This window comes from Hydra vulgaris, chromosome 15, assembly GCF_038396675.1.
Source record: "Hydra vulgaris chromosome 15, alternate assembly HydraT2T_AEP".
In the NCBI taxonomy this organism is placed as follows: Eukaryota; Metazoa; Cnidaria; class Hydrozoa; order Anthoathecata; family Hydridae; genus Hydra; species Hydra vulgaris.
In genome coordinates this window covers 46,398,887-46,421,292 of record NC_088934.1, presented here as the reverse complement: position 1 = coordinate 46,421,292, position 22,406 = coordinate 46,398,887, and the positions used below count along the sequence as shown (strand labels likewise).

The following is a 22,406-nucleotide window of genomic DNA, read 5'->3' as shown; positions in this document are numbered from 1 at the left end:
TTTATAACTGGAGTTTTTTTTAAAATCTTTTTTGTATTAACATCCTTTATTAACTTCAAAAGCGCATTAATCAGATCAGTATTAAAAAAAAAAGAAGCCAAAATTAGCTTTGAGAAGAAAAAAAGGCGTTTAAAATTATAATTTAAGTTTTTACTAATATCTCGATAAATAATTTGTTCTGGAAAGTTTAATTAACATGAAACTTATTTTTTAAGGATTATTTAAGATATGAACACAACTTGTCTTGGCACTTAGGGATCATTTTAAGCTTCAATAATGCTATGCTGCCTACACATTTTTCACATAGCCTTAATTGCTTCATATTACCTTTCTATTTCTGTATGTTTTTTATCTCTAATTTTTTAGCACTTCGTAATTTTGGATACCTGTTGCTTTTTAACATTCGGGTCAATGCCCTTAGTTCTACCCAACCCCTCCCTTTTGGTCTGTCCAACACTTTTTAATAGTTTTTAGCTAACTCTTACACTAATGTAATCTTTTCTCCCACTTCTCTGAGACTCCTATGGCTGTATGTGTTCCACTAAAGTAACTGGTTTTCGAGTCTGGTTGCAAATGATTGATGTTAATGTAAAAAGTACATGCATCTTTTTTGAAATACTAAATTTAATAACAATCACTATAAAAAATAAGTAAACAAATTATTAAAATCATTAATTTTTCTTTTTTTAAAATATCTTATTTAAATTTATTATAATTTCTTATTTTGTCACTTTTGCTTTTTTTGTTTTTGAAACTTAGTTTTTTCCACTAAGTATTGAAATGCTTAATATAATAAAACTTGCAAGCGGCCGTGACCAAGCTTTTTCTCGGAAGGTTTGTAATGTGTCAAAAACCATCATCTTTCACACTGGATTTGATAAATCAACATGATTTAGACCTTCATTCTGTGTTTACCAACTTCTATGAATAGCGGAGGATCCTTCTTGAAAATTATAATCAATGATTTTAATGGGAATGAAAAAAAAAGTCTTCTGTAATTTATATGAATAGTGGTGTTCAACGTTGTCAAATTCTTGTAATTATTGAAAATATTCCTGAATTAAATTAGAATTTAATAATAAAATATTTTCAATAATTATAATAATAAAAACTTAAATTACAAGATTCAACTTTTTTGTAGCATTTGATTTAAAGTGCGCCAATGCTGTCTTTGGTCTGTCAGCCCATGCAGGAAAAAGAGCATGCCTGTGGTGTGAAGGTTTGAAAAATGGAGAATGGGGAAAGCAAAGAGCTCTTGGAAGTCTTGATTATTGGTATAAAAAATACAGTGTGGAAAATAACTCTTAAAGATTTAACATGCAATACTTAATGAATGTGATACTCTAACTCAGCATTTAGTTCCACCTCCTAAATATTTTTTTATTGGAGTTGTAACTATTTTAGGATGTCTACTTACGGATATTTGGCCTGAATTTGATGACTAGCGATAACTAAAAGTGTTTTCAGAGAGGGTTCTAAGGTAGAGGTTAGGATGGAAATAATTCTAACAAGATATTTTCTGAGGAAGAAGTTTCATATTTTGCTGTGCCATATTCAACCCTTTGTTGAACACCATAACTGTGGCCTAGCTAAGTTCGAAGAACAGTGCAGAGAAGCTATTCATTCTAAATTTAATATTATCTGGATTCAGCATGGAAAATAAGAAATCAAAGACAAGCAGTCAATTTGACCAGCTAACACATGGATTTGACAGTTAATTGTTTTTTTGGACAGTCAAACTTTTTATTTTTTTATTTGTTTAAATTTTAATCTTAGCATTAGTTTTTCAGGAATAACATTTATAAATACAAAATAAAACTTAATGCTTTAAAATTAACAAATATGTATTTCTTTTAAAATAATATTTTTAAACAAAATCAATGTATTTTTAAAATGGAAACTTGCAGTTAAGAAATGTTTTTACTACCAGCTAATGTTAATGATTTTAAAATTTTTTGCACGCATTGATTTTTTTATCAATTAAAAAAGGAAGTTGGATAACATTCAAAAAGTTAATTGTTAAATTTTTTTTTTTAATTTTGAAACAATTCATAAAAAATATTAAAAAGTATTATAATATTAAAACTACACACTTAATACTAAGAGAAAATATTTAATGAAATGCTACTTTAACCATAAGTTATGTTACATAAAACAAAGTTTTTTTAAAAAATGTATTTTTAAATATAAGCTCATAGAATTTTTATTTTAGAGTTATTTTCTTTTCAAAAGGTGGTAACTCTAATCCTGCTTGTGCTAAAAATTAAAGTATGGATTGTCTCATTTTAGTTGCCACCATTCTGATGAGTTGATGTTTAATGATTCTATTAATATTCAATAATAGAAAAACGGGCCAACATGCAAATGATAATTTTAAATTTATTTAAAAATAATTCATTCATTGCAACAACTTTGCGAATAGCGGGAAAAAATACAAGAATAATAAATAAAGGCATTGAATGATAAAAAAAACAAACAGTAAAGTTAGAAGAGAGAATGTTCTTGGTTACAATTTTTGTTGAACAAAAGAATTTAGAATAAACAATAATTTCAAATAATAATAATAACATCAATCTTTAAAGTTAACAACGTTAAAGAAGAAAAATGATTGCGCATTTTATATCTCTTTTTTGATTGTGCATTTGATACCTCTTTTTTGATTGTGCATTTTATATCTCTATTTATCAAAATCATTTCAACTGCTAATGTTTATTAGTTAACTTTAATGTTTTTAACTCTTTTGCAAATAATATTAAAACTGATTAATAATACTAAGAAATTAATCATTTTATGAAACAATACTACAAAAATTATTGTTACATAAAACAAGATTTTTACTAAATATATATATTTATCAAGATTTTTATTACAGAAAGAAAAAGCGCAAATGCAGAACTAGTAATTCTAAATTTCTCAATAAATCATTTATTCACTCATAGTAATTTGCGGCAAAAACTTACAAGTAAATAAATTTAAAAAAATTAAAGATAAAAAAAAGATGACAAAGTACAGTTTTTAATTTAACACAGCAATTATTACATTATTAATAAAACAATTTACTATATACTTTTATTTTAAAAAATTATAATCTACTGTCATTTATGAAAACTTTCATCATTTATGAAAACTTTTTTTTTTTTGCTTAACTTTTTAATTGCCGTGAGTCTTTTTGTAACAGACGTCTAAAATGCTTAAATGGGCTTAGAGCTCCTCAATTTTACCTTTTTGCCCTACTTATGACTTTTAGTTCTTTGTTTCAATTTTAAAACACTAGTTTCTATTTTTATAAGACAAATACCACAAAATAATAACTTTTTTTATGATGGGCGTCTCAAATTTCTCAAATGGGTCTAGGGCCCCTTAATTTTACTTTTTTGCCTCAATTGTGACCCTTAGCACTTTACTTTGATTTTGAAAACTTTTATTTTATTTCTATAAGACAAATATTCTTAAATAATTTATAAATTTTTTGTAAGCGTTTAAAAAGCTCTAATGGGCATTGGAGCTCTATATTTTAACTTTTTGCCCCATTTGCGACCCTAGACATTTTTTTTTGGAATTTAAAAATGCTATTCTCTATTTTTATAAGACAAATACTCTTAAACAAAAAAAAGTTTTGTTTAAGTGACCTACATAAAACCTAATGGTCTCTTTGGCCAACCGTGAAGATAGAGTATAGGCTTCTAAATTTTTTCTGGTATATAGAACCTCCACAGTGAAAAGTTTTGTAATTTATTTTAACTGTTTACACTATTTTCTATGGATTCAAAATAAATGCAACTTATCATATCCTTTTTCAAAAAGCAATATTTTAACAAGCTGCTGCAAATGTTCAACTAATTTTTAATGCATAATTTTGATTTCTACCACAAATGGTTACTTTAATTACAGAAGTGTAAGAAAAAATTGGTACTGCCTGTCTGTAGAGATTGAACTGCATTTCCGTGAAAAACTATTACTATAGAAATTTTCGAGTAAACCACCTTTTTATTTACCAAGTTATAGTCTGTTGAAAGTTGAAAAAATCTACTGTAAGCCCAGACAAAATTTTTCAAATTTTGGTCAGCTTTGAATTAACCATAACTTTCAAATTTGGACAAACAAGCTGAAAATTTCAGAATTGTGCTTTTTTCATAAATTCCGTGGGTGGTCAAAGTTTGAAGCATATCTGAGGCGGTACTCTGGGGCATTTTTAGAAAACTATGCGATTTCATATGGAATAATGTACAGGTCAAAAAAATAGAAGAAGTGCAAAAAACTAAAAACTTGGGTGGAAATCAGTGATGGTAAAGAAGTTCTGGAATAAATAAGACAATAAGAGTTACTGTCTATTAGATGTATAATCTATTAGATTTATTATTGTCTATTTAGGACCAAAATCTTTACACTGAACTATTTAGCACCTTGCTGATTTCAAATTTTTAAATTAATAATAGTTTTAAATTAAAAATATAATAACTTTTTAAATATAAAAACCTTCATTAGCTTCACTTTTTAAAAGTACACTGACAGCAAGTCCAGACTCATTGATTGTAGAGTGCTCATCAACTTCAGTGGATTCATTTTTTTGAGTTTGTAAAATAGTTTGATCATTCTAAAATGATAACATCAAATAAAAAACCTTTTATAATATTTTATTAAATAACATTATTGTGATTTATTGTTACAATTAAAAAAATGTTTAAAAAAAAAAAAGAATATCATCAAATTTAAATTTTTTGGATTTGTGTTTAAATTTATTTGTTTTACGGGTAAAAATATATGAAATCATCCAGACCATGACACCCTTACATCACAGAATTTGTTTATTTTTACACCACTTGCAGTCCATATCAAAAAAATAATAACTGCGAAAATTTTAGTTAAAAATACCAATGGGTTCCAGAGATATCGTCACTTGAAATAATGCTGACTCAGCATTTTAGTGATTTTCTGAAGTGACTACAAAGCAACTTTGACATACAGTATCTTCATAATGGCTTGGGGAAATTTCCTAAAATTTGGTACTCTAATAGATTTTAACATGAGAAATCCAAAAATAGCTTTCTTAAGACTCGATTATCTCAAGAAATGCCTCATTTATCCAATTTTGTTCAAAATTATTGACTTGTAAATTAGTGATTTTTGGAGGTAAAATGAAGACTGTGGCCCAAAATCCCGAGTAAAAAGTTTAATTGTATATCATTATTTCATCTTAGGTCTACTGAAAAAAATTAGATTCATCAATTGTCTCTCTAATACGTGATCAAAATTTGCATTTAAAAATGGTGTCTTTTTAGAAAAATTTAAATTTTGTAACAAAAGCAATTAAAATATTTTGTAAAACATTTATTTGAATAAAACATCAAATAGTGTCATTTATTGACTAGTTTAGGACATTTATAGTCATGGGCCAAGGGAGATACCCTCCCCTCCCACGGGAGGCCCCTACGACCCTCCCCCAATCTCCCTAGATTTTTTTTTTTTTTTTTTTTTTTTGCATAAAATGAATAAATAATGCAAAAACATACAATTTAATTTTAATTTTGAAAAAAAAAATTTTTCATTATTTCAAATTGGTGACTTAAAACCTCCTTTTATATAAAAAACAAACATAAGTTTTGTTTTGTTCTTTTTAAAGGTATTTACTTGTTTGTATTTTCTTAAAGAATTACTTTTAATTTTATAGTTTTTATATTATTTTGTTAGGTAATAAATAATAAAAATAATTAATATGGAGAAATGTGACATTGGAAAAAGTCTTAACATTCATTGCCACAAAACTGGATTTTCAAGAAAACAAGGTTTAGTTCAATTTAAAGATCTTCCTTGTGAAAAACAAGAAGAAATAATATGGCGAGCAAATTTAAAGGAAAAATATAGTTCAATAAGAATTATATGTTGTTATCATGAGCTATGGAAAATATTTTGAGAGAAAAACTACAAAGTGTTGCAATCCTTGGAACACACAAGGAAAGTAAAAAAATTGCTATAAAAGGTAATCTTACCTTATTTACAACAGAATTGATATGGAAATTAAAAGAAAACAATTTATTATTTATAAAATGTTTGATAATTTCAGTTATTTTAACCACGTAAAACTAAATTTGTTTTTTAGGTAATATAAAGATTTCCATAGACATGGCAAACTATTTGCAAAAAAATAAAGTTTATGTAACCCCAGGTTGGAAATTCTGCAGTAAATGTTACAAAAAAGCAATAGAAACTGATGAAGATTTAAATTCACAGGAGGAATGGGAATCCAAAAGTGAGAAAAAAATTAAGTTAGATACCACTATAGAATTGCTTGGAATTTCACTAGTCAAACTAAAAAGTCTTTCAAAACACAGCAAATTGCCTGTAGCAAAACAAAAGTTTGAGAACACTATTGACAGAGTTGCAAAAATGGTCTCATTAGCATATAATATTAAAGAAACTTTTTTAACAACAGAAATAAAAAGCCCCATTTTAAACAACAACATTAACAATGACCATGATCTAGACATTTTAATGTATGAAATAAAAAATAAAATTTCAGAGACTGACTCTTATTGCCATAAGGTGCAAATGTTAACACTTGCACCAAAATCATGGACACGTAAAAAGATATCAAGCTACTTTGAAGTGTCTGAGTATCTTGTTTGAACAGCAAGAAAAGTTAAAAATGAGAATGGAATTCTATCATTACCCGGAAAAAAAACTGGAAACCCACTTTCACCAGAAACAGTTAATTTAGTGATTAACTTTTATCAAAGTGATGAATTTTCAAGAATGATGTCAGGAAAAAAAGATTATGTAAGTATTAAGAAAAACCAACATGTTCAAAAAAGATTATTGCTACTCAATCTTAATGAATTACATGTTGCATTTAAAAAAGACTACCCTAACGTCAAAGTCAGTTTGTCAAAATTTTGTACTCTTAAACCTAAATGGTGTATTACAACTAATGCATCAGGTACCCACAACGCATGTGTTTGCATACATCACCAAAATACAAAATTTCTCATTGATGCCATTAGGTGGAATAAAAGTTTTAAAGATTTCATGGCATTGATTGTTTGCTCTCTTAAAAATGCAGAATGTATGTTGCATCGATGTAACCAATGCCCTGGTATTGAAGTGTTAAAAAGTTTTTTAGCGCAGGAGTTTATGGACCATGAGCATGAAGAAGATGTAGTATTTAAGCAATGGCAGAGTACCGATCGTACAACACTACTTTCACAGTCATTGCCACTAGATGAATTTAATGATTTATTATGTGACAGCATTGACAACCTTACCACTCATTCATATATTGCAAAAACACAAAGTAGATACTTAAAAAACTGTAAAGAAAATCTTAACCAAAACGAATGCTTAATTTTAGGAGATTTTGCTGAAAACTATCAATATGTTGTTCAGGATGAGGTTCAAAGTTATCACTGGAGCAAAAGTCAATGCTCACTTTATACAATTGTACTTTATTTTATAGAGAACAAACTTCTCAAACATAAATCTTTTTGTTACCTTTCAGAAGATGTTGATCATGACACAGGATTTATTTACAAGACTCAGGAAGATATAACTAGATATATCAAAGAAAATCTACCTGATGTATCAAGTGTGAAATACTTTTCCGATGGTTGTGCAGCACAATTTGAAAATTTTAAAAATTTTATCAATCTTTGTCATCACAGTAAAGACTTTGATTTAAATGCTGAATGGGTATTTTTTGCTACCAGTCATGGTAAATCCCCCTGTGCTGGTATTGGTGGGACTGTTAAAAGAGTAGTATGTCAAGAAAGTCTAAAACAAATAACTACTGGGCAGATTTTAGATGTTAATTTAATGTACTCCTTTTGTAAAGCCAAGATAAATGGAATTTATTTTAAGTTATTTTCAAAAGAAGAAATTGATCTAACACGAGCACCATTAGAAAAAAGATATTTAGGTGGAAGAACAGTTCCTGGCACAAGGATGTATCATCATTTTATTCCAATTGCTCCAAACACTATAAGTTATAAAAAAATAAGTACTGATGCATGCACTGAAATATTTGATATCATTCCAAAAAGCAAACATTATGTAGATATTTCATTAAATATTAAAAAAATGTTGCAAAAAATATTGCATGTTTTTATGATGGATTTTGGTGGGTAGGGATTGCTGAAGATGTAAGTGAGCTTGATATAAAAGTCAGATTCATGCATCCACATGGACCAGGTAAAAACTTCTTTTGGCCAATGAGAACTGATGAGTGTTGGGTGCTCAATTCTGAAGTTATATGCCTAATTTCTACACCGGGAACAATATCAGGTTGTACATACAACATATCTGATTTAGATTTGAAGAATATAAACTGTTGGTTACAAAAAAAAATTAATTATGTTTAAAATAATTTTGTTTTTATTTTATTTACCTATTTTGCATTTAAAATGTCTTTTATTTTTTTCAAATTCTTGAATTGTAGGCTGAGAAGGAGGGGTGGGGGTTTAAATAAATCACAAATCACTCCCATCTTATTATGTCAATGACTATATTAGTCTAAAACTACATAAAGATATTGATTGTCAAAATATTTTAAAAACGTTTTAATATCTTTGGTTTTAAAATTTATGACTTAAAATCGTAAAAAGATCTTTGAAATAAGAGGTAAGTATTTATCGATTTGAAGTAACGCAAATAAACTGTTTCTCAAACTTAAACTAAAAAAATATGTTTTTAAAATGTATTTTAACAATCAACTATTATTTATTCATTTTATGTAAAAAAAAAAATCTAGTGAGATGGGCGGCGACGTGGGGGCCTCCCGTGGGAGGGGAGGGCGTCTTCCTTGGCCCATGACTATAAATATCCTAAACTAGTCAATAAATAACACTATTTGATGTTTTATTCAAATAAATGTTTTACAAAATATTTTAATTGCTTTTGTTACAAAATTTAAATTTTTCTAAAAAGACACCATTTTTAAATGCAAATTTTGATCATGTATTAGAGAGACAATTGATGAATCTAATTTTTTTCAGTAGACCTAAGATGAAATAATGATATACAATTAAACTTTTTACTCGGGATTTTGGGCCACAGTCTTCATTTTACCTCCAAAAATCACTAATTTACAAGTCAATAATTTTGAACAAAATTGGACAAATGAGGCATTTCTTAAGATAATCGAGTCTTGAGGGTGCTTTTTTTGGATTCCTCAAGTTAAAATCTATTAGAGTACCAAATTTTAGGAAATTTCCCCAAGCCATTATGAAGATACTGTATGTCAAAGTTGCTTTGTAGTCACTTTAGAAAATCACTAAAATGCTGAGTCAGCATTATTTCAAGTGACGATATCTCTGGAACCCATTGGTATTTTTAACTAAAATTTTCGCAGTTATTATTTTTTTGATATGGACTGCAAGTGGTGTAAAAATAAACAAATTCTGAGATGTAAGGGTGTCATGGTCTGGATGATTTCATATATTTTTACCCTTACCCAATAAACTTGTTCATAGTTTAAAGGGATCCCAGAGTGCTGAGACAAGTTGTGTTCATATTAAAGAGAATGATTAAAAAAAATGTTTGGGCAGATTTTTTTTAAGTAAAACAAAATAATAAAGGTATACCAAGAAAAACAAACTTTGTTGTTTTACTTGAAGCTTGCTGTCTCCATGTTAGCCAGTTCCTTGAAGTCTTTAAAATATACGTCGCAATCTGCAGACTTTATAATTTATTCAAGTGTGTTTAATTCCAAAGAGTTTTAGTAAATGATGCCATTGTAGATTTTCTTTTTGAATCAATCTTTTTTATTTTTCGTTTTATTTGTTTTTTAAAATAAGCGTTTATTATCAATTGTAAGACTTTCCAATAAATTTTATAGGAAGCTGAACAAAAGAATGTTTTTTTATAGAGCGCGAGAACCAAATAAAATAAAGATTTTTATGTTAAAATATAATAAATATAATATTCTCTTAAATATATTAAATATTCAAAAAAAGATGTTGATCACATTATATATTCTAAATCTTTTTTCTTTTTTTGTAAACAACGTGAATTTTTTTTCTAGTTTATCTAAGCCGCTTATCACTATGACGTTTTTGTTCTCCTATCGAAATGACATTTTACAATTTTTTTAAATTTTTAATTAATAAAGAATTTTGGTAAACTGCATCATTTATTAGAGATATTTGCCAAATTCTTAAATTTTTATTTAGAAAATATTTATAGATTTTACGCTTAACAAATTTACAGGTAGCTTTTTATTAATTAAAGCAATAATTAATGTTTTATGGCAATAACTCATGACAGATGGCTATTAAAATTGTCAATGTGTTGCAGCGCATGTTAAAAAAAAATAATTATATTTAACATTTCCCAATTTATATTGTATTTGGAAAGTATTTTACATTAAAACCTGTCTCTTAAAATTACAAATCAAAAAGCTACCAAAATTGAAAATAAAAAGTTTTTTATTAAACAATTTCAATTTTAAAATTGACTCAATATTGCACTTTTTTGCAATCTTGACTAATAATTTTTCAACTTTAAAAATAGAATAAACAATACATGTTTTACAGAATATATTTCATTAAAAATATTCTTGCATGATTAAATGAGAATTTCGAGAATATTTGTACCAGATAAAAAGTTTAGTAAATAAATGTTGTTAATTAAACTTTCATATAGTTAACTCTTTCGCTACCAGCTGTTTTAACAAAAATCTTTATGCTGCAAAAGCACATTTTTTTGAATAAAATTTGGATAGCATAACATTGACAACTAATTAAAATTCCAATAGTAAACCTCTTTAAAAACACAACAAAATATCAATAAAAACTAAAGAAATGACCTTTTTAATTAAATAAGTTTTTAACACGCATCATTGAACAATAAAAAATTCAAAGTGCTTACAACCATTGTATCCAAAACAAAACTAATGTTTTTCTTCAAAAGACATTTGTAATTACTTAGCTAAATACTTATACACTTCTACAAGTTAAACTTTACAGTGTTAATCATGCTTTATTTTTGAACTAAATTTAAAGAAGTTTTTTGTTATCAAGGATTACTCAAAGTTTTTTTAACTTTGTCAAGTGATAACATTTTAAAATAACACAACATGGTTATTATTTGTTCTTGATTATGTAGAGAATTAATTAAACCTTAAGAGCAAACAAATCATATGTGTCTAGAGTGAAAATTTATGTATATAACAAGATAAATTGTCAAGCATACTCGAAAGCTGCTACTAGCAGCTTGTGGTCAAAATTTGAAAAAATAAAAAGCCATTGTCAGTGGGTTGCGGTAGTGTTGAATAATACAAAATAGTATTGTTAACAGAATCTTATTAAGGATAATCATTTAATAACAATAAAGATAACAAAAAAAAAATTATAGCAATAGATGAGCCTAAAATATCTGAAATATTTTATTCATATTTTTTATGCGAACTTTGCAAAATTAAGAAAATAAAATAACTAAATAAACTCTTCAGTAACATATTAAAAAAAAAAAATTTATATAATAAGTAACTAAACAAATTCTTCAGTAATCTATAATGAAAAAAAACTCTTTATTATTAAAACAATTTAATAGAAAAAAATTTTTTTAGATTTCTTATCAAAATTCTACAATGACATCATTTACTAAAACTCTTTGGAACTAAATGCGCTTGAAGAAATTATAAAGTCTGTAGATTGCGGCATATATTTTAAAGTCTTTAAGGAACTGGATAACATATAGACTGTGAGCTTCGAGTAAAACAACAATATTTGTTTTTCTTGGTATACCTTTATTATTTTGTTTTACTTAAAAAAATTCTGGCCAAACTTTTATTTTTATCATTCTCTTTAATATGAACACAACTTGTCTTGGCATTTTGGGGTCCCTTTAGGAGTTTCAGTACTATTTTTTTCTATATTTTTATTATTAATATAGACATTTTGAAGAGAGAAGCTAGTAACACTTTTTTGTGTCGATTAAGCGCAAGCAACGCTTGTGTATGCAAACTATCTAAGCAACAAATATTGTGTTATTATGAAACACTTGATTGCTTATTAATATTATTATATTAATGTTAATTTAAATGTGTTTGTAATATCATAATTTGCATTTATAGTTGGTAAACATGGTAATAAAACAAGATTGAGATAATAGAAGTGTGTTTGTATAAGCAAATTTTATGAATTGAGGATCTTAATAAATAACATATAAATGATGTGATGGAGCAAATGAAAACAATGAACCAAATGTAAAAGGCATAAAGAAAGATGGCTCAAGTTGCAACAAGGTCACTACCAGATAATGCAACTCTTGCATAACATTAAACAAATAATATTTATTATTCGTTTAATGTTATGTTTAATTTATATCAAAAGAATATTCATAAAAAGAATAATTGTAATTACATCTGATTATACCACAGAAAAACTGGGTTTAGTAGAGCTTAAATTATGGCTGAAAGAATGCAACTAACCGGACAATGTTGTTGAAAAAGCATTTCATAATGCAAAACTGCAAGGACCAGCTCAACAAAAGAAAGCTAAAGAAATCTTTCCTTTAGTCACTATATTTTACAGTAATGTAAAGTGCAAGCCTATACTAAAACTAATCTTCTATTCAGCCTATCCTGTAGTGAAAAATACAACAAGTTTTTTCTAGAATAAATCCTGTAATAGCTTAAAGACAACCACTAAATTTATTGAGACAACTTACTTCTGCTAAATTAAATTCCGTACCATCTAACAATAAAAATATAGGAACTTTTAAATGTAATGATAGTCATTGCAAAATTTGTCTACTTTACCAGCAAGAGGAAAAAAATTTTGTAACATTTAATGGTACTATCTGGAACATTAAAAGTCATATTACTTGTAACAGCAAGAATGTCATTTATTATTTAAAATGTTTATCATGTAATGGTCAATCAACATATACTTGAAAAACAAATAATCTGAGATGGTCATATATCAAGTTGCAGAAATGGCCATTCAACTGACAAATTTAACAACTGTACGGTGTATGGTTGCCAACGTATAAATAATAAAATAATGGAGCCATTTTTGCAGCTTTTTGTTTTTCTAGAACTTAAAAGTGAGAAAAATTTATTGTCATATGAAAGTCATTTGCATATAAAAAAGCATGATACTTTTAACTAACACTTCCTGTTTTAAAAAACATTAGACAATGATAACTAATAGCAACAATACCTTAATTGATTAAAAATTATACATTTGTATCACAAATAAAACTTTTTTTTCATACCAGCACTTAAACTAGTACTACTGATGAAACATTTAAAGGCCTCTAGTAATAAATATATTTTGTAATATTTTGTTACAAATCTTTTTAGAAATAAAAACTTTTTTTGAAGTTGTTATTTTGCTTGACATACATTTTTCATTGTTTGTATATATATATATATATATATATATATATATATATATATATATATATATATATATATATATATATATATATATATATATATATATATATATATATATATATATATATATATATATATATATATATATATGTATATATATATATATATATATATATATATGTATATATATATATATATATATATATATATATATATATATATATATATATATATATATATATATATATATATATATATATATATATATATATATAACACCTCATAAATAAAACTTTGGACAAAATTTAAAAATTAATATTTTAAGAACTAATAAGTTTTATTACTTAATATTTCAACTGTTAATATGTTAGTATACGTAGTTTATAAATATATTAAAATAATTATTTCAAATATCATATTTAGCAATATTATAAAGTTTTTTTGAAATATGTTTTATTTGAGTAAGGAAAATTTCTTTATTCATCTTTGAATAACAATATCTAATTCTTGCTTCAAGCTCTTCCAAATTCTCAGCTCTCCAATTATTCTCGTACACTAGCAATTTTAAATCACCCCAAAAGTTTTCAATTGGTCTTGCTTCTGGAACGTTAGCTGAGTTTATATCTTTGGGTACAACTTTGATTTTTTTCAATTTTAAAAAGTCGATGACCGACTTTGCGTAATGTGATCGAGCTAGATCAGGCCAGAAGATAAACTCATTGTCTTTTCTATAATATTCTGATACTAGAGGAAGTAAAGTTTTTTTTAGTATCTCTTTATAAATGTAACTGGTTGATTGCCTGCTTACTGTGATGAATATAAAGAGGGCTTATTCCACAGGGGCTGATGCAACAAGAAACTAAGAGCTTGTCCTCGTACTTTTTCCGCAAATTGTATCTTACTTGGTCAGAACATTGAAAAGGATCAGCGGCATAAAACCTATCTTTACCAGCTAATGTGCTATTGTTTAAGATAAAATAGCTTTAATCAGCCATAACAAAATCCAACATTTCTTCTGCTGATGGCTAGGATCTGGACGATTTGTTTTTTTGAAAGTTCGAATTTTAGTCATTATTTTTAATACTTGGGAAATTCGAGTTTGACTACAGTTAAAAACTTGAGCTACTTTCTTTTGGGAGCACCCTGACTTATTTTCAAAAAATGCAGCAATCTTTGGAATATTTTTTTTAGTAGCTACCTTAGCGATTTGACCACTTCCAACTTTTCTTTTTAGAGATCCATTCTCTAATTTTACAATTTTATTGCAAGCAGTTGATCTGGGTAAACCCTATTCCATAAACTGCTTAGCAACAAACGCTTTACCATTTTCTCAATTTTTTTGGAAAAAAATCTCCATAATTTTTTCGAGGTCCTTTACTTTGACCATTCTATTTTCAATATTTAAATAATATTTTTAACTTAATTAAATTAAATTTAAATAGATTATAAAATCCTCTTTCAAATAAGTATAAAGGTTTTTTGCATGCATGAAATAAATGACATAATAAATGCAATTAAAATTTGTCCGAAATTTTATTTACAGGGTGTTATATATATATATATATATATATATATATATATATATATATATATATATATATATATATATATATATATTAATATTTATGATTGAAGCATTTATTAAACTTAATTATTACTCAAAACTAAAATAAAAACTAAATTTATTAACAATCTCTGTTATGTAATTCAACTACTTTAGCCCGTTTTACCACCTGTTTATCAACTTCACCTTTGGACATTTGTAAACAAAAATCTCAGGAAACATCAAAAAAAGACAAAGAGCATGAATGTAATTTAAAGCCTAAGATAGTTGAAATAGATGATAGTATCTTAATAACAATAGATGTTTCCCACAGAAATGACACTTGCAGATTCTTATCTAATGACCCTTCCACTTGGCCGGAATGGTTTGCAGTAAGAGAGAGAAAGAGAGAGAAAGAGAGAGAGACTGTATCATCAAAATGTATCCAATAACTTTCCTGAAAAGTAATAAGGAATATCCTAAAATTAAAAAACACTATTTCTCAAATGAACTTGAATACAGGGTAGCAAGAAATGGTAAACAAATGAAGAGGCTTTTATACTCTTCAAAAACTGATTCAACAATTTAACTTCCTTGTTGTCTGTTTGACCCAACTCTAAAATCATATTTTGGTCAGAAAAGATTTTAACAACTGGAAAATTTCACAGAGCGAGCCTACATGCATAAGATATCTCTATCTCATTTCAGTTGTTCTGAGAAATGGATCAAGGCAACAACTAGGATAAAAAAATAAACAAGTCAAGGTCTTAATCTGTCAATCAAGGTCTTATCAAACAAACTAACAATAAAGTAGAAAGATGGAAAAAAATTCTTAAGTGAATAATGTCAGTGATTATGTATTTGGCAGAACATAGCAATCTGTGGGAGCTCATCAAAACTTTACACCAAAAATAATGGAAACTTCCTTGGTCTTATCCAAATACTTGGTCAATTTGATCCAATTTTAAAGGAGCACTTACGGCAAATTGAAGATGGAGAGAGACCTCCACAAAAGTGTCAACATTCAAAACGAGGTTATTAAACTCTTAGCTTAGCATGTTAAAAAAGCTATTGTGAACAAGGTAAAGTTTGCAAAGAATTTTTCAGGATTTATTATTTATGGATTGCATTCTAGACCTTAGTCACAAAGACCAAACTTCTCTAACCATCCGCTACGATTATGAAGAAGATAAAGCAAAAGTCATCATCCAAGAAAGCTCTTTTGGATATACTGTGTCTGATGGTGAAGTTCTTTCTAATCTTCTAATGACTGGTGAAGCTCTTTCTAATCTTCTAATTGAAGAAATAAAGTCTTGTGGGCTAAACAACTGCAGAGGTCAAGGCTATGACAAAAGATCTAACATGGCTGCAATTTGAGGTGTTTAAGCTCGAATTTTAGCAGAATACCCACTAGCCTCATTTACACACCCTATAATTGCTTGAACAGTTTATCAGATGGAGTTAAATTATTGATTAAGCCTATATTGCTGTTTGCATTTATTCAAAAATAATCTATACAACTTTTTCTGCATCAACCAAGCGATGACGCATTATTAGTGACCATGTTAAAACACTAACTCTGCAGAAAGTCCGTGAAACCATGTGGGAAGCTAGAATAAATTCCGTATCAGCAATTTGATACTAATACCATGGCGTTATTAAAGCTCTGGAACAGCTTTGTGAACAATCTAGTGATACATCAATTTCATCAGATTGTTTATTAAGCTCATTTCATGATAAAATAAACTTAGTGAGCAAAACCATTCAAGGGACATTTCTATGGCTTCTGAGCAGTTGTATTAAGTTCGTTGAGACTTTTTGAGAAAAATGATTAAATGACTCAATTTATAAAGCAAAGGAAATAGCTAAGGAAGTTGGCATCAAACCACTGTTTAAGGAAAAGCAACAGATAAAAAAGAAAATACTGCTTCTTTATGAAAAAGAAAACAAATACAGCCCTAGCCAAGAAGAATCTTTCAAAAATGGTGTTTTCTTGCTTCTAATTGACACAATTGAATCATCTTTAAAGACAGAATGGACGTGAAAGTTCTCCAAATAAAAGTCAAAATGGGGATTCCTATTTGACCTGATAAAACTACCACTAAAGGACAAACTTTTAAAGAATTGTAAAATGTTACAAGAACACTTGACTGTGAAAAATATTTCAGATATAAATGGGGAAGAACTGTACAATGAATTTCTACACATTGGTTTAATAACTGCTGTTTTTGACAAGTGGTGTGAGCAGAAGCAATAGGGGGCTAACAAAACACTGTCACCATTTTAAGCACTTAATATAATCAAAAGCAACGACAGAGAAAACCTTCATACTAATCTGTGGATAGTACTACACATATTGCTAACAATTCCAGTGACAGTTGCCAGCAGTGAACGTAGTGAATTAAAACCTATCTATTTACATCCATGATGCAAGAAAGATTGACGCCGCTTGCGATACTCTTTATTGAAAACGAGGAGGCTAAAAAACTCAACCTTGGATAAATTATTTAACAATTTTCCTTAAAAAAACCTTAAAGAATACCATTATAAATTTACCTTTTTTTCAGTAATTCAAGTTATATTTAGAATTACATTATTAGAATTATTTGCATTCCTTAACTTATTAGAATCCTTAAATCGAATGTATATATACCTTTATGGGGATTCGTAGGTGGTTTAACTATAAAAGTATTGGGTATAAGTTTTATGACCCACCCTATATATATTAGGGTGGGGCATAAAACACCAAAGTCATTAAAAAAAATACCATAATAATTTTTCTGGTTCCTTTTGATATGTGTATTAAAAAAATTTAATTTTTTTTTTTTATGAGTACCCCTCTGTTTGGTCCCAGCAGTCCGAAAATTAGAAAATTTATAATTTTTGTAAATAATAAGGGTTATTTTTGTAGCCTGATATATCTTTTTTTAGATTATGTTTTGTTTTATTGCAAAAAATGATGGAAATGGTCAGCCCTACCCATTAAAATACATGATGTTTATATTTGAGAGGTGGGGGGGGGGCGTATATATTTTTTCCTCTATATTTTAAATAAAAAATATTTTTACATTTGCATTTATTTTTTAAAGAAAGATTATTTTAAAGTTTTCAACCAAGATTTTTTTTCTGTTGTCTGAAATTTTAGCCGATGATCTGCAACAACTAATAAATTAGCTTGGCTATCTTTTTTGTTTCTGAAAGTTTCAATGAAGTCTTGGCCAAGTTTAATAGCACGTTCTGCACAATCATTTACAACAAGAAGACCAGTGACAAAATTTTTAAATCTAATACAACCTGAAAATTTTTCCCAGTTTGATGAACTAGTTTTAAGCCATTCTGTCTCATGTAATGTCATTTTTAATAAATCAAATAAAAACCAGCTTTCAGGACCAATAAAGTCTTCAATATTTTTAGTTATTTTTTTTTTTTTTTCGCTGTTTGAGCTAATTTAAGAGCTATTTTTTGTAGCTGATCTACAGGTAAACATTTATCAGCAAGACACATAACCACAAATCTTTCATTTAAATACCAATTGTGCTGTTTAAGTGATTTCAGTACGGCTTCTGCTGGTTTGAAACTGAATTCAGAATATTGTATCATTACATTAATAGCTTTTAGATCTAAAGAAGGTGCTATGGCAGGGATAGGAGCTTTAATAAACCATGGAACATAAAATAGTGCTGTAAATGAAGCAATTTCATAAATCAGCTTTCCCTCTTGCAATGATATTATGTTAGGACATAAGTTACTGAATTGTGGCTGAAGAAGATCATATGTTAAATAATAAACTCCCTGTGCTATAAACCTGGCATGATGCGAAGCCATTGGAAATCTAAATTGAAATTTTGTTACTTTGCCACCTAACCAAAGAACTGCTAATTGTATAAAATACTGGTAGTCATTTCTTGGAAATATATCATTATCTAGGCAATTTTGAAGGAATGTTAATGATTCAGAAGCCTAAATTTCAAAAAACTTTATTATCAAAACTTATTACTAAACACATTAATCTAAATAGGACAATTAAACCAACTTGCTTTTCCAAAAAAGATATAATTTTTTTTTCTGAGTCAAATCTTTTTAGGTTATCATAATTTATCTTCTTTTCAAGAATCGATTTCCAATTACCCTTCAGCCTATCAAATAACTCAGTCTTTGGTCCACTTGTTTTACCACCAGTAAGAACATTTGAGAAGTGCTAAAATATGTTTATTTCAAATCATTTAAATAAATTTTATTAATAAAGCATTTAATTCATCAAGAAATATTAATAATTAAATATATAAATAAATATAAAAATATTATATGATTTTTTCAATATTTACCTTTATATGTAATTCATAAACGTGATGACGACAAGCCATCCAAATTAAAGCTTTTCCTCTCCACTGCTCAATAAGAGTACAGACTCCTTTTAGCCAACCAGTATTTGTAACAGTGGTGTCAAAGGACAGACAATCAACATAGTCAAATAGCTCCCAGTCTTGTAAAGTTTTTTTGATTGCTTTCCCAAGAGACTCATCGGTGCCATCTTCCACAATTAAAATACCCAAAAGTTAGGATTCTGAGAGATCTGGTGAACTGATTAGTACAGCTACTCTTTCAACTTTTTCTTTACCAAGTTCTTTCATTTCTAACATAATTTTTGAGTCAAAATGCACAGTAAGACTTTAACCCTTAGCCAATGTAATAAAGTTGTCTTTAATATTACAGGCAGTTTTTCTTATACTTAATTTTTTCTGCCTCAAAATACTTCGTTTAGAAATAGAAAAATATAAGAGAAGCAAGAGTTGCACTCAGTGCAGTCGAACTTATTCCATATCGTGATGCTGTTGGAGCTAAATCTTTTCCTATATTTTTTGGAACAATAAGAGGAACAACATTAGATTTTCTAATTTTTCTAGAAGGCTGTAGATACTCTTCATCTTGGTTATCATCTAAAGTATTAAAATTTTTTGTTGTGTTTTCATATTTCTCAGTAACCAACTCTTTCTGTTTTCTTACGGACTCTTTTATTCTTTGATTTTTTATTTTCATTTCTCTTTTTGTTTTGTTTTTTACAAATTTTTGTGAAATTTTATCTTTACCCAACATTTTCTGAACACGCACTCCTTTCTGGTCGTTAAGAAAATCTGCATCTTCTCTTCTAGTTTTTATATCTTTAGTTTTATCTTTCATAATAATACCTTCACAATTCTTTTGACTTACATCAAATACCTCCTCTAGCATTCTTGAAAACTGTTCTCTTTTTAAAACTAAATTTGTACTTAAACGGTTCCTGTGTTTGTTTAAATCTTTTTTAAGTCAACAATCTTGTCTCTAAAACAAATGTAGAAGAATGCATTAAAATTAATGTAATTTATTATAAATATATAAAATTGTATGACTTTATAATTGCTACTTATATAACATAAATTTGAAATTGGATTGAACTAAAAATTAAAATTATTTTAAATTTATAAAAACCTGATATGCTTGTCAGTATTAATAAAAGGAATTCCTGCTTTTTGCCATATTTTCTTCACCTCATAAACAACGCATGGTAAACATTTTTGGAGACAACCGCCTATTTCAGCACATTGTGCAGTAAAGAAATCACCAAGAGGACATGAAGCTATACTAACTGAGGAAATGTTTGGAAAATCAGCTCTTAGCATAAGATCTCTGTAATGGTAATATTGCAATACAGTTTTTTTAGTTGGCAATTGTGTATTAGGTATTGTTTCAATTCTTTTTCCAACAAGAAAAACTTCACGATGAGATATTTTTCCAAAACTATTTTTTGTTTGCATTATTTTTATTTACACTAAGATAAAAATTTTAAAAATTACCGATTTTTTTAACTTAAACATTCCCCCCCTACCTCCCAAATATGCAAACATGTATTTAAATAGGTAGGGCTGACCATTTCCATCATCTTTTGCAATAAAACAAAACATAATCTAAAAATAGATATATCAGGCTACAAAAATAACCCTTAAGATATCTTTAAAATATTTGTAAGTGACCCTGCCCCCTTATTATTAACAAAAATTATAAATTTTCTAATTTTCGGACTGCTGGGACCAACCATAGGAGTACTCATAAAAAAAAAAAATTACATTTTTTTAATACACATCAAAAGGAACCAGAAAAATTATTATGGTATTTTTTTTAATGACTTTGGTGTTTTATGCCCCACCCTAATATATATATATATATATATATATATATATATATATATATATATATATATATATATATATATATATATATATATATATATATATATAGTTTTTGTGCTGAAAATATTTATAGTATATATATATATATATATATATATATATATATATAATAATAAAAATAATAATAATAATAATAATAATAATAATAATAATAATAATAATAATAATGTATATCAGGCCTTGTTTTAAATAAAAATTGCTTAGCCCATTTGCTTAATGGAGTTTTTGACAAAATAAAGTTATTTTATTTATGTAATAATGTTATCGATCATTTGACGCAATAATTATGATTGCATCAAATGTTGAGAAAATAAACAAATATTTTTATACTCTAATTACAGCTATAAACAAATTGTATATAACTAAATAAATAAAATGATTTTTTTTAATTTCTTGAGTATATATAAATTGTTGTGCAAATAACCAAATATTTATTATTTTCAAAAAGTCAGAGATTAATAAACTAAAAACTTTAAATATTGTAAGAAAAAAAACGAGCAATAGTTATCTTTTTATCAGCACAAAATAATTGATATGCACTTGTGTTATTAAAATGTGTTAACTTGTACAAAATGATTGATATGCACTTGCGTTATTGAAATGTGTTGATAACACTTGTGTTATCTTGTACATATTTTTAATGTTTACAATGAATTTCATTTTTAGTAAAACAAACTAAAAAAGGTCTTGAAGATTTAAAGGATAGATAATTCTGACGAAAAAGTAAAATTGCTTATTGAACAATAAATAATAATAGTCACACTAAAATTTAAAATCAATCATGTGAAATCATTACATGGATAAATATGAGAAAAATATTTTGTATATACCTATATAAAAATATATACAAATATAAAAATATATACAAATATAAAAATATATACAAATATAAAAATTAGCTAACCTATGCCAGCTGATTTTAAGGGTACATACTTTTAATGAATGCTTCATCTGTCAAGTGATAATTTCTCTGTAAGGGTTGTTGTTAATCAACCGTTACAGAGAAACTAATAGAATAAATTTTTAGGAATCAAGCAAAGTTAAAAGTAAGGTTTTTTAAAGTAATGTTTTCCTGGTTGTCGTTGTATTTCTAATACCTGAACAAATGTCAATATCCCTTATAATATATTCCTTATCAAACTAACATAGTCTAAATAAACACTCTCATGCTTTTTTAGATTATTTTGCTTAGACTATTTTAATTTTTATAATTTATTTTTTTTACATTTCATTCATTTATGTCGTATTTAAACAGTAGACAAGTTTTTCTTCTGTAGCTTAATATTTTGATACTTTATGTATTTGT

The 22,406-nt window shown here is 27.1% G+C and overlaps 1 protein-coding gene across 1 annotated transcript in view; it reads right to left on the bottom strand.

The window, feature by feature from the left end:
* Window positions 1-22,406, bottom strand: part of LOC101238318 (zinc finger protein 431) — a 39,156-nt gene that overhangs the window by 8,873 nt on the left and 7,877 nt on the right. The window contains exon 3 of the mRNA XM_065820500.1: window positions 4,477-4,594. Within this exon, the coding sequence (XP_065676572.1) occupies window positions 4,477-4,594 (118 nt within the window). The remainder of the gene's footprint in view (window positions 1-4,476; window positions 4,595-22,406) is intronic.